The sequence below is a fragment of the Echinops telfairi genome, unplaced genomic scaffold (assembly GCF_000313985.2).
Source record: "Echinops telfairi isolate 266 unplaced genomic scaffold, ASM31398v2 ScPeMD7_5592;HRSCAF=6446, whole genome shotgun sequence".
Classification (NCBI taxonomy): Eukaryota; Metazoa; Chordata; class Mammalia; order Afrosoricida; family Tenrecidae; genus Echinops; species Echinops telfairi.
This window is the reverse complement of record NW_022109491.1, coordinates 50,295,572-50,307,770: the sequence shown is the minus strand read 5'-3', so window position 1 is coordinate 50,307,770 and position 12,199 is coordinate 50,295,572. Positions and strand designations below refer to the sequence as shown.

The window sequence follows — 12,199 nt, the reverse complement described above, 5'->3', positions numbered from 1 at the left end:
TCCCTCTGTCCTTTCTTCTTCCATGATCCTCATCCCAGCATCCTTTGCGCCCTATATCACAGTAGGAAAAACCTTCAGAGCATCTATAGCCCCTAAATGTGATAGAATTCTTAATTAATTCAGTCATGAGAACAGTAGATGATTCCATTGAAATAGCATTGTTTTTCATTCTTAACATATTTCAAGAACATAATCAAGAAATGTAGAGGAGGAAGCCATTTTCAAACTTCTAGTAAACAGAGAAGCCAAAGATACAAAACCATAGCATCTTGACTCAGCATTGCTTCCTGACCCTTTGAGCAATACAAAGGCAAGCCCAGATTTTCTAGCGCTGAATCACAGCACCATCACTTCATGGATCTCACCTCCCAGTCTCTCCACCTTCTTGTTCACACACTGACAAGCTAGGGCTGGGTTCCAGGTCTAAGTCCAACAAATATAAATTGAAGATTATATAGCAAGCCAGTCTCTCTACTTCATTCATAAGAGAATTGCCTTGGGTCCCAACCAGAAGTCCTTCTCTTTAATACAACGCCTCGATAGTTCAGAAGTCACAGGATTTTATTTGAAGCCAAAATAACGTGCCTCTCATTTTTCTCAATAACCTCTAGACCACCATATGTGTATAATCAGTGGTATGAAGTCCTCAAGAGAACACAGGTCTAGAGTCATAAAAACAGCTCTCAAGTCCTCATTTTGCTATCTTCTTTTTATGTGTCCTTTCACAAGTCACTTCAATCATTGAGTCTTAATCGTTATGTATTAAACTGGGGATAATAATATACCCTGAAAAAAATAATACACACTGTACTCTCAAATTCAAAAGTTTTAGTGAGAATGATATTAAAAATGGTTTATAAACTATGAATTATGAATGAAGAGTTTAGTATTGATCCCTTTCTACATCTGCTCGGGAAAGAAACCAAGCTGATGTAGGACCTTCCTTAGAGATGATTTCACCTCCTTATTCCGAAGACTGTAGATCAAGGGATTCAGCATGGGGGTGACCAGGTTGTTCAAGACCTGAACAGTTGCATTTAGCCAGGGCTTGGGTGTGGGCTGTAAATAGATGAGTACCACTGGCATATAAAACAGAAGAATGGCAGTGAGGTGGGCGCTGCAGGTGGAGAAGGCACGGCGTCGACCCTGTGCAGAGCGGATTTGCAAGATGGAGTAGACAATGCGACTGTAGGAGGTGAGAATGAGAAGGAAGCAGCTGAGGGGCATGAGACCCACACAGATGAACTGCACCATCTCCAGGTTTGATGTATCTTCACAGGCTAGCTTCAGCATCACCGGGATATCACAAAAGTAATAATCGACCTCATTGGGACCACAATACGGCAACCGGAAGGTCAGAGCAGTTAGAAAGATGGCCTGAATACAGCCGCATACCGAAGTCCCTGTGGCAAGAATGGCACACACTCTATGGCTCATGATGACTGTATAGCGTAGAGGGTAACATATGGCCACAAAGCGGTCATAAGCCATCACCGTGTAGAGGAAACATTCAGTGCAGCCCAGGAAGTGGTAAAAGAACAGCTGGGACACACAGCCTGCGTAGGAAATAGAGCGGCTGCTCCCTGAGAGGTAGAACATCATCTTGGGGGAGCTCACCGAAGGAAAAAATATGTCAAAAACAGATAACTTACACAAAAAGAAGTACATGGGAGTGTGAAGTCGAGTGGAGGAGACAATTGCAAGTAGGATGAGCAAGTTCCCCATCAGTGTGAAGACGTAGAAGGACAAAAACAGGGCAAAAAGCATGTTCTCCAGACCTTCCGTGTGTGGGATACCCAGCAGGATAAACTCAGTTACCACTGAGCGATTCCTCATGGCTCTAAGAAAGACCTGAAAAAAGCAGCCAAGATACCAAAGTGTAGAATCCACTATCAAATCATTCACCCTCTTGCTAATGAGTACCAAGAATATGTGTTTTAACAAGCAACCACTAGGTAGGCTTCATGGGTACGATGAGAACGGTGAACGCATAGGTATTAAGAAACATCAGACTATTTCAGAGACACATTTTATCCAAATCCTGTAAAGAATGCTCTGTAGAGGTGAATGCTAATCCCCTATGACAGCATGAAAAGTTTAAAGACATACTTAATGCATTTTCATGTTAAGTTAGAAACCCTTTTACAGTTGTTTAATTCATGGATTTATCATCTGTGTGCAATTTATATTTTAAACTCTCACCATCTCTTCAAGTAACAAACTCTGGCTACCCATTACCCACTGCAAAATATCAGTAAAACAATTGTATTAGAAATCAAAAATCCTGATTTGATTCCTGGTTTTGCCATTTCATAGATATACAAATTACAACAATTTATGCATACCTTTAATAGGCATAGTTTTACCATATACAAAACAAAATTCCTAAATACATCAACAACAAAGATAAGAACAAAACTGCCTCCTATGTATGCATGGACTGTGATAAGAACTGTACGAGCCTTCAATAAAATAATTTTTCTTAAAACACACCAAATAATAAATAAATAATAGCAACACTGCTGACAAAAATATCAAGACCTAGACAGAGGATATGTCAAGAAACAGTAGCTTGGTGTTTTGATATTTTTGTTTAATAAAGGTTTCTGTGATTTCCCAAAAAAAAAAAAACTGCCTCCTAAATTCATGATAAAGCCTATGAAATATCTGTAATGTGAATGTAGCAAACCATGAATCATTATGAAAAGCGTGCCTTTATTGTCTGTATTTAAAATTGGGTTACAAATTCTTTTTCTTATTTTAAAGTTTTTATATAATTATCATTTGGGATTTAATACATATATCATATCATTTCATAGTTCAGTCACATCAAATAGAATTGTACAATTGCTACCAAAATCAGTTTCCAGACATCCTTTTTCTACATGAGAAATGCTTTTTTAATGTTGGTATTCTATGAACATTCGCAACTACGTATTTTATTAGATAGCAATACTGAGTAGACGTAGATCGTATCCTCTTCATAATATATCTTTCCCAAATTGGGGCTTGGATAATCCCAACTCTACCTTAAGATGCTGTTACTGTGCTTCTAGTTCTTTTAATATTTTCTAGGTGATCCTAAGTTGATTCTGAAATATTAAGAAAGATAAATGGTAACAGGAGAAATATCACACTGATGTTATTATGCTCGAGAAATATAGTGACAAAAAAAGAAGAAATATTGTGAATCATATGAAAGAGAGGTCTGAGAAAGAAAAACAAATAGGACTACTAGCAAAGGTAACAAAAGTCAAGACAGAGTATTGCTCCTTCAGACCCAGGAATCTCTTCCTTTTATTGCACACTCAATTACTATAATAATATAGTACACATACATATGCTATTGATTGATTATTTATTGAATTCCAATGACTGCCTCAGTATTTTTGAAATACAACTTACTTTAAAAATAAGTATATCAGGGATATTATTGTTGCTATTCCCTTTTATTTTTTCAAACCAAGAAGCTGAAGCTTAAAAATATTCATTTTTACCCAGAGTTACAAAGCTATTTTTTTTACAGAGCCAAGAATCAGATATGTTTCATTGTAGGGTTAATGCCTGTAATCACTAGGAAAAGGGAACATATTTTTATTTCTTCTTTCTAATGCACTCTGTTACATTGCAAAGTAATGAACAAATGCCGGCCCTGTTCTAGATGGGGTTTCATCATTGTTTAATACTGTGGTTGGAAAGCTTTGTATTTTACTTCTTTGTCATTTTCTGTCTTCATTTTAGTAGGATATCTAATTAATAACTCACTTAGCTTTCAAGATTAAACAACAAACTTTTCTACCTCTTAGACACTAGAACTTAGTTGTCCACTTGAGTAAAGATGGTTTTAAATTGCAAAAAAAAAAAAAAAAAATCGAACAGGATCCAATAAATGGCTGCCCAAGTTTCATTAAAAAATTGTCTTTATAGAGAATGAACAAACCAGAATGAATCACCCACATACAATCCTAGAATTGGGCAAAAACGAAGAGAGCAAGGAAAGAAACAGTGGCCTAATGGGAGGGAAGAAGGGAATAGAAGTTAGAGAATTTTGCTATCAGCCACCCATCCCTTGATCAGAGTAGATTTCAAGGATCTCATGTCTTTGTCTGTGATCAGACAACATGATTTTACATGATTCTACAATGCTGCTTGATATTTAAGTCCTCACAGTGCGTGAGGTGCGGAACTAACAGTGAGACATAACCAGAAGTTTGAACACTTACCAAGTCCACCTGGAAACATGCTTGCATTTTCCCGTTATAACACAACCTCAAATTTAGTGTTTCCAAGCAGAGCACAAAGTGCTCTAGACAAGAGTTTCAATTCTCCTATTTATAAGAAATTGGGTCTCACAGGGTTTGTGCAACTGAGACCTGTAGACCTTCACTCACCATAGATTGCTTCCTCAGAACCATTTTCAAATCCCCCTAAGTCCTAATTGGAATTCAGTGATATCTCAAAGGAAACAATTATTTTAACTCAAACTTATACAGCACCCAATAGTAAAATTCAAATAATGAGATCATTGGAAAGGAATGGTCCCATGTCAGAGATACCTAAGCTTCTCCAAGACTGTTTATGTGATAGAATAGGTTCCAATTATGAGTCCACAATTTTCAGCAAATATCTCATCAGTTGTCTTTCAAACCTTTAATAGTTTGTTCCTCATATCATTTATCTCATCACTATTAAAATTACACATACATTCTTGTAACATAACTAATAAGCATTATTGTTTAAGTTGACAATATCTGTGGAAAAAGAAAATGGAAAGTTTCGATATCATCAATCACACCAAATTCAACAGCTGACCATGAAACAGACCATCTATTTATTGTTCATATGCAAATTCAAGTTGAAGTTGAAGAAAACTAAAAAAAAAAAGTCCATGAGAGTAAAGTTATGGCTTTGAATATATTCCAACAAAATTAGGAACTATAAGAATAGAGTTGACACGTGTGCCACTAATGATCAAGGCCCGGAGGAGCTGTGGAATGGCATGAAAGATAGCAAACATGAAAAAAATGAAAGACATTATAAAGACAAGAAAGAAAGGAAACACCAAAGTTCACTCTTGATCTTGCTACTGGAAATAGAATATGAAAGGAACAAATAATGAAATAAAAGAGCTGAACCCAAGATTTTAAAAGTCAGCTTAGGAAAACAAAGTGAAGTTTATAAAGAATTGTTTAAAGATCTAAATTAGAAAACAAAAATGGAGGAATATGCTCTTAAGTTGAAAAAAAACAAAGAAAAATATAAATCTCCAGCTATAAAATTAAAGGATTTTATGGGGGGGGAGGAGGGAGAAGGAGTGATACAGGAAGCATTAAAAGAAGATAGAAAAAATACATAGAGTCACAGAATCAAAAATAATTGGTTGATGTTCAGTCACATCAGGAGCTACCATATGGCCAGTATCCAAAGATATTTAAAGAAGTCCAAGATGCATTTGGTTAAAATAATGACGCTCCGTGGAATCACTATGAAAATGCTCAAAGCAAAGGCAATTATGGAAGTCCTCACTCATCTATGCCATAGACTTTGCTAAAGAGCTGCCTGTCTAATACATTGGAAGAAATCAACATTTGTGCCCATTCCAAATTAAGATGATATAATATAATGAAGAAATTCTCAAACAATATTATTAAATTTCAAGTGTATGTACATTTTTACTTAAAATAATTAGGAAAATATTTCAGCAGTGCATGGACAGACAGCCAAAAATTCCAACTGGTAGGTACAGAAGGGGATGTGGAAGGAATGATGTCATTGAAGGTATAAGATGGATCATGGCTGATAGCAGAGAATATAAAAAAGAGGCTTATTTTTGTTTTATTAACTATGTAAAATCATTCAATTGTGTGGATCATAACAAAGTGTGGGAAGCATTGTCAAGAATGGGAATTCCAGAAATGTAGCACTCACATGAAAGTTGTACATAGACCAAAACTGCAAACTCATTGTCTTCAAGTTGATTCCAATTCGTGGTGCCCGTATAGGATAAGGTAGAATTGTTCCCATAGGCTTTTGAGACTGTAAATCTCTGGTTATCTTTCAAACCTTCAAGAGTAGAAAACTTCATCTTTTTCCATTATAAAGGTTGGTGATTTCAAGCATTTGATCTTGCACTAGAAGCCCAACACTTGACCCACTAAGCCACCAGGGCACCCTTAATTAGACCAAGAGATAGTCATTCTAACAAGGGCATGTTGCATGATTTCAAATCGGCAAAGGTTTGTTTCAGGTTTATCCTTTCACCATATCTAACTCAATCTGTATACTTAGCAGAGAAACTGGGTTATATGAAGAAGAATGCAGCATCAGGGTCGACAATAACAATTTACAATATGCAGATTAAAGTCCTTGCTGTACTTGAAGTACTTACTGATGAAAATCAAAGATTATTGTCCTCAGCATATAGTACATCTTAATATAAAGGAAACAAAAATTCTTACAACTGGACCAATAAGCAACATTACGATAGATGGAGAAAAAGATTGAAGTGGTCAAGAATTCAGTTTGCTTGGATCCACAATCACTACTGCTAGAAGCAATTATCAGAAAATCAAACTATGTATTGCATGGCTAAATCTGTTGCAAATCTTTATCTTTAAACTTTTTAATAGCAATAATGTCACTTTGAAGACTAAGGTCCATCTTACTTAGGTAATGGTGTTTTTTATTACCTGATATGAATATGAAAGTTGAACAATAAATATTGAAAGCCAAAATTGCATTGATTTCTTTGAATCAATTGGCAAAGAGTATTGATTATACCATGGACTGCTGATAAATGATCAAATATGTCTTGGAAGAAGAACTACCATAATTCTCCTTAGAAGTACTTTGCATGTGTTATCAGGAAAGACCAGTCCCTGGAGAATGACATCATGCTTAGCAAATTAATAAAAGAGGGAGGCCATCAAGGTGCTGGATTGACAAAGTGGCTGAAATAATGAACATAAAGCAATGTTTGTGGGAATGGCACATGACCAGACAGAGTTTCATTATGTTGTATTTGTAGGGTTGCTTTACACTTGACCTTAGCCAAAAGTGATCATAGATAGGGTTGCTTTAAATCAAAATCACTTGATAGCTGCTAACAAAAACAGCAGTTATAAAAGTAAATATTATAATACCAAATATGTTGTTAAATCACTTTAAAAGGTGTAAAACAAATGTAATGGATGGAGACTAGATGATACACAAAAGGGAGTCAGAAGGCAAAAGCAGTCTGTTGGGAGGTTTTACTGAGTAGACCATTTTAATTTTTAAAAAAACTCATTACCATGGAGATGTAACATTTGTGTAAGTTTGAATATGCTGGAATCATGCATTATCTGTTTCAATACTCACTAGAAATCTATGAGGCAAACATTATTTTTACTCCCACTTTCTGCAGAAATTTTCTGCTTAAGAGTATCTAAGCAACTAAACCAAGGAATGTGGTTGGTAAATAGGAGAGTTGTATCTCACGTCTCTACTTAAGTCATAAAAACCAAAATACATAAATTACTAATTCTGGCTTTTAATTACACATCCATACAAAAACCGTATGTGCGTTTGCTTTAGTGTTCTAATGCACTAGTAGGTTAGTTTAGCTAATTTCCCCAATAATTGATTCCATTTTACAAATAGTGAAATTGGAACGCAGATCAATTATGACTTTCCTAAAGTTAGACAGTAGAAGAGTCAGCCATCCCTGAGCTAGCTATCTTTCCACTACATCAACACTACTTAAAAAAAACAAAACAAACACAACTCCATACAGAAACAGTTGTCCTTGTTTTCAAAAAGTATCATAAATAGATTGTTTAATTGTAAACATTTGCAGAAATCTTCTGCACACCCATACTGTGATTACAACCTTTATCTTGTATTCTATGTCCAGATTATTGCCTCGCATATCAACATGTGAGATAACTAGAGGGAGAGGGACTGAGGAAGATATGCCTGTTCAGTTCAGGTAATCAAAGTTGTGCAGTACCAACACTGAGATGGTTTATGACCTTGGGTCTCACCTTGATTTTCATTATCCTCTTCATGACTGTCCTCTCTCCCATGATGTTGGTGAGGAGGGCTCCTGCAAAATCATATTCTAAACCCCGATACATATACTGCCTCACTGGTCTGCTTGTTCTCCTTCACCCTGGTTGTCAGCACCCTCCATCACTTCTTCCTGAAGGGGAGGAAGGTAGGAATGCTGTAGTTGATGCCCACAGGGTCTCTGCATGTAGTGAGCTGGGAACTGTCACCTGCGGTTGGACCTGTGCTGTTGGGCCTGGCCTCCAGGAGCACTCTCTGATCTCTCTTTCTTTTCCCCACTGTTGCTATTCTGGTGATTCTGCTGGTAAATGAGTGGAGGAGACCTACGATGTGGATAACATGTATAATGGTTACAGTCTGCTGCATATTTACTGTCATGCACTGGAACTCCACCGAGACTTGTAACATTTGCTGCCTTCAACATCAAATTCTACAGTCTCTCCATTGCCTACACTGTGAAGGTATTTCCTGGGGATATTCTTCTTTAGGACAGTCTGGTGTGCAAACACATCTCCTTTGGTGTCATTCCTATTGATGAAACCACATCCATTTCTTACATTGAACTGTTTTACTGTTCCCCAAACCTTTGTTGTGATGGCCTTCTTGTCCCCACCAGCAGATGCCACCAATGTGCAGCTGCCTGAACTGCACTTGCTGGCTGCTGTCCTTGTGCCTGCCTGGGATAGAACAGGAGCTTCTGTCCTGCCTGCTTAGGGAATGAACAAAGGGCCTTGGCAAACAAATTATAACAAAGGGCTCTTTGAGAATTGAATAGACAAAAAAACACCTTAACCTTGATGCCAAGCCCTAGTGAAAATCCTGGCACAGTACTATACTAGAAGATAATTTTAAGACATGCTGGCCCAGAGTTTCAGTCTAGATACTTTAGAAAGAAACAATGTATGAGACTCACAGATGAACAGACACCATGTCAATCCATGTCATTAAGAGTCTTCATTGTGGAGGCAATTCTGGAAAATGGAATCTAGTTAGATTCACCCACCCAGAGCTCCTGCTGCCAGATCAGAAAATTAGGATGTAAGGTTAAGGACACTGGGAGGCAGAGTCATGAAATTAGAATCAGGGTACCAGGGTCTTTCCTGAACCCCACTTTTTTTAATTTCCACTCACAAAGCAAACCAAGAAAGCACTAAATCACTCTAGGGTCAGCATGCTGGGCTTGTGGGCACCAGCTGAGGAGCTACCTAAGCCCTAGTTTGACAGCAAGTAGCGATTTCCCCAGGCTAACTCCCTAAAGGGTACATAATCCCAGACACAAGAAGAACCTCTGAAAGCTAGTCACAGGACCCACACTAGAGCTCCCCCCATGCTGTAAGCTGCCTTAAGCTCATAGCCTGGGGATCAGGATTGGCGGGTAGCCATAGATTTGGAGCAATTGGAAAAAAAGTAAGGAAATTTACCTGACTAGTTCATTGTGTGACAGAAAATAAGTGGACAGTCAAAGCTCAGGGGGCGAATTCAATTCCAGTTGGCTGAGAAGAAAACAACCTCTCTGAAAAGCTGGATCTCCTCCTCTGGGGGTCAGCATGACAGCCCCCAATTAAAGCACCCCATAAGCCCAATATAAAAAAGAGAAAAAAATTTTTCTTGGTAAAAACTGCAAATACCAGGCTCATTGTTTAACTCCAAGGCAACTGGTATAATTAGTCCATTAACATACATTAGCATAATAAGGGAACCCATGCTAAGGAAGGCCAGAAGTTAGCTATAGAACCCAGAAACTATCACCATAACAAAGATCCCATGGCGCAAGTCTCAGTTTCAGAATAAGATAATTTAATTCCAAGCAGTGGGGGGAGTGAGGGAGCAAGAATCTCTGAGCTATTAGAGCATCAGCGGTCCTGACGCAAGCTAGGGCAACAAGCCCAGCTCACTCTCAGTGATCCTACACACAGCTGTGGAGGTCCTGGCTGTCCTAGGGCCCTACACAGGAGTGAGGGAACACCCTCCCCTTGCCCCCTGGCCTGCTGCAGTGCTGCATACAGCACAAGGCAGCTGTACCAGTGAACTTCAGCACACAACACTGCTGTGGGAACCACTGCCTGGCCTCTGCTGTGATCTTGCCTTTGAGGATAATTCTGCCCAGCATTGTGGGACCCTACACCAAGCAGGCACACCACCCTGCTACCTTGAGACAGGGTTGAAACTCCTCCAACCCCATAGTCAGGGGATCAAGTCTCAGTTATCTCCTTACTTACCACTCCTTTTCTTCACTCTTTATTCTATCGCCCTTCTATCTTTCCCACCACAGTGAGTCTTAATGAGCCCAGTTTTGTTTTTCTCTTTTTCTTTCTTTTGTCTTCTTTTTCTCTCTTTTTCCTCTTCTCTCCCTCCCTTTCCTTTCATACACCACTGATGACTTCCAGGCCACTATCCTCCACCTAGGGCAACTCAACCCAAACAGCAGGGGCAACTCCAGCCTTCCTGTGGGAATGCTGCACACCACATAAGGCAGCTGTAACAGCCCTCTACAGTGCCATGAGACATACCATTATGGCTTACTGAGAGATCAGCCAGTGAAATGCCACCCTCGTAGGCCCACAACCACACAGCCAGTGTCCCATGAGAGGACTATCCAACTCACATTCCAAGTAATGAAATACTGGTTGGCTAGGATAAGAGTGAACCACGGGAAGATACAGCAGTAGCCTGACCGTCCAGTTCAGCTACCTGCTGGTAGTTCGTAAAAGCACTGTTAGACCCTGGAGGATGGTGCCAGGCTCCTCTAAAACAACACTTGTATAGCAACCAGTTCCAACAACCTCAACTAAAAAGCAGGAGAACCAGAAGACAATGCCGGAAGAAGTCATGAACCTAATGATGTGCATAGAAGAAGCAGAGATTGACCTGCCACATAAAGAAATCCTCAGAATGTTGCTTTCAGTGATACAGAATATGAGGGAAGCAATACAGGAAAAGGATGAAGTGATAGAAGAGATAAAAGTAATGCACGAAAGGGAAATACAAGACTTAAGGGATGAAATAACAAAATCCAGTAGCAAATTAACAGACTTTGCCAACAGACTTGAGGAGGCAGAGAATAGCACCAGGGACCTAGAGGATAACCAATCAGACTTCAACAAATGGGAAAAGCAGTCAAATAAGACAATCAGAGATGCTGAAGAAAACCTGAGAGCCATGTCTGATGCTATGAAGAAGAAAAATATTAGGATTGGATTACCAGACCAAGACACAATCAAGAATTCAACAGTGAAAATAGCAAGGGAATTCTTAGAGGAAAACTTCACCAGCTTAAAAAATGAAAGCCAGGAAACCATTCGGGAGGCTGAAAGAACATCAACCAGACTAAAGCCCAAGAAGAAGTCTCCAAGACACATAATAGTTAAATTATCCAACTATAAGGAAATGGAGAAGATCATAAGAACAGCTTGGGAAAAACAAATCGTCATTTATAAATGTTCCCAAATAAGAATATGTTCAGACCTATCAGCAGACACGATGAAGAAAAGGAGGGAGTGGAGTAACATATTCCAAAAATTGAGGGAAATAATGCATACCCAGCCCAATTACCTATTAAGATAGAAGAAGTAAGAGTCTTCCCAGACAAGGAAAAACTCAAAGAATACATAAAAACAAACCCAGCCCTACAAAAGATCCTTGCCAACCAAATATAGCCAGAAGTTCAACACTCACTGAGTGCAAATAAGAGACCATTACATAGAACAACTCCACCCAGAGGGCAACAAAGAGAAAAAAGCTCCCAATATAGCATTAGCTCAATAGTAGAAAGAAGGCACAGACACACACACATACACAACACAAATTCATAAGATAGGTAGATAGGAAAACACCCAACACAAGAGGTACAAGATGACATCACAGAATCCACAGATGGATATAACACTGAATATCAATGAACTGAACTCAGACATTAAAAGGCAGAGACTAACAGACTGGCTCAGAAAGCATAAACGGTTGATCTGCTACCTACAGGAGACACGTTTCAAGCCTGCAGACAAAAACAGGTTGAGATTTCAAGGCTGGAGAGAAATATACCAAGCAAATGACAATGCAACTAAAACAGGGGTAGCAATCTTAATCTGACCAAATTGATCTCAAGTTACAAGCCATAACAAGAGACAAGGAGGGGCACTATATAATGCTCAAG

General features: G+C 38.7%; 1 protein-coding gene and 1 pseudogene across 1 annotated transcript; both read right to left on the bottom strand.

Moving 5' to 3' along the window:
- Positions 1–900: 900 nt before the first annotated feature.
- LOC101660650 (olfactory receptor 149-like) lies at positions 901–1,836 on the bottom strand. Its single transcript, XM_004716952.1, has one exon. The coding sequence runs from the start codon at positions 1,834–1,836 to the stop codon at positions 901–903; it is 936 nt and encodes a 311-aa protein (XP_004717009.1).
- Positions 1,837–7,965: 6,129 nt separating this feature from the next.
- Positions 7,966–12,199, bottom strand: part of LOC101639188 — a 15,021-nt pseudogene continuing 10,787 nt past the window's right edge.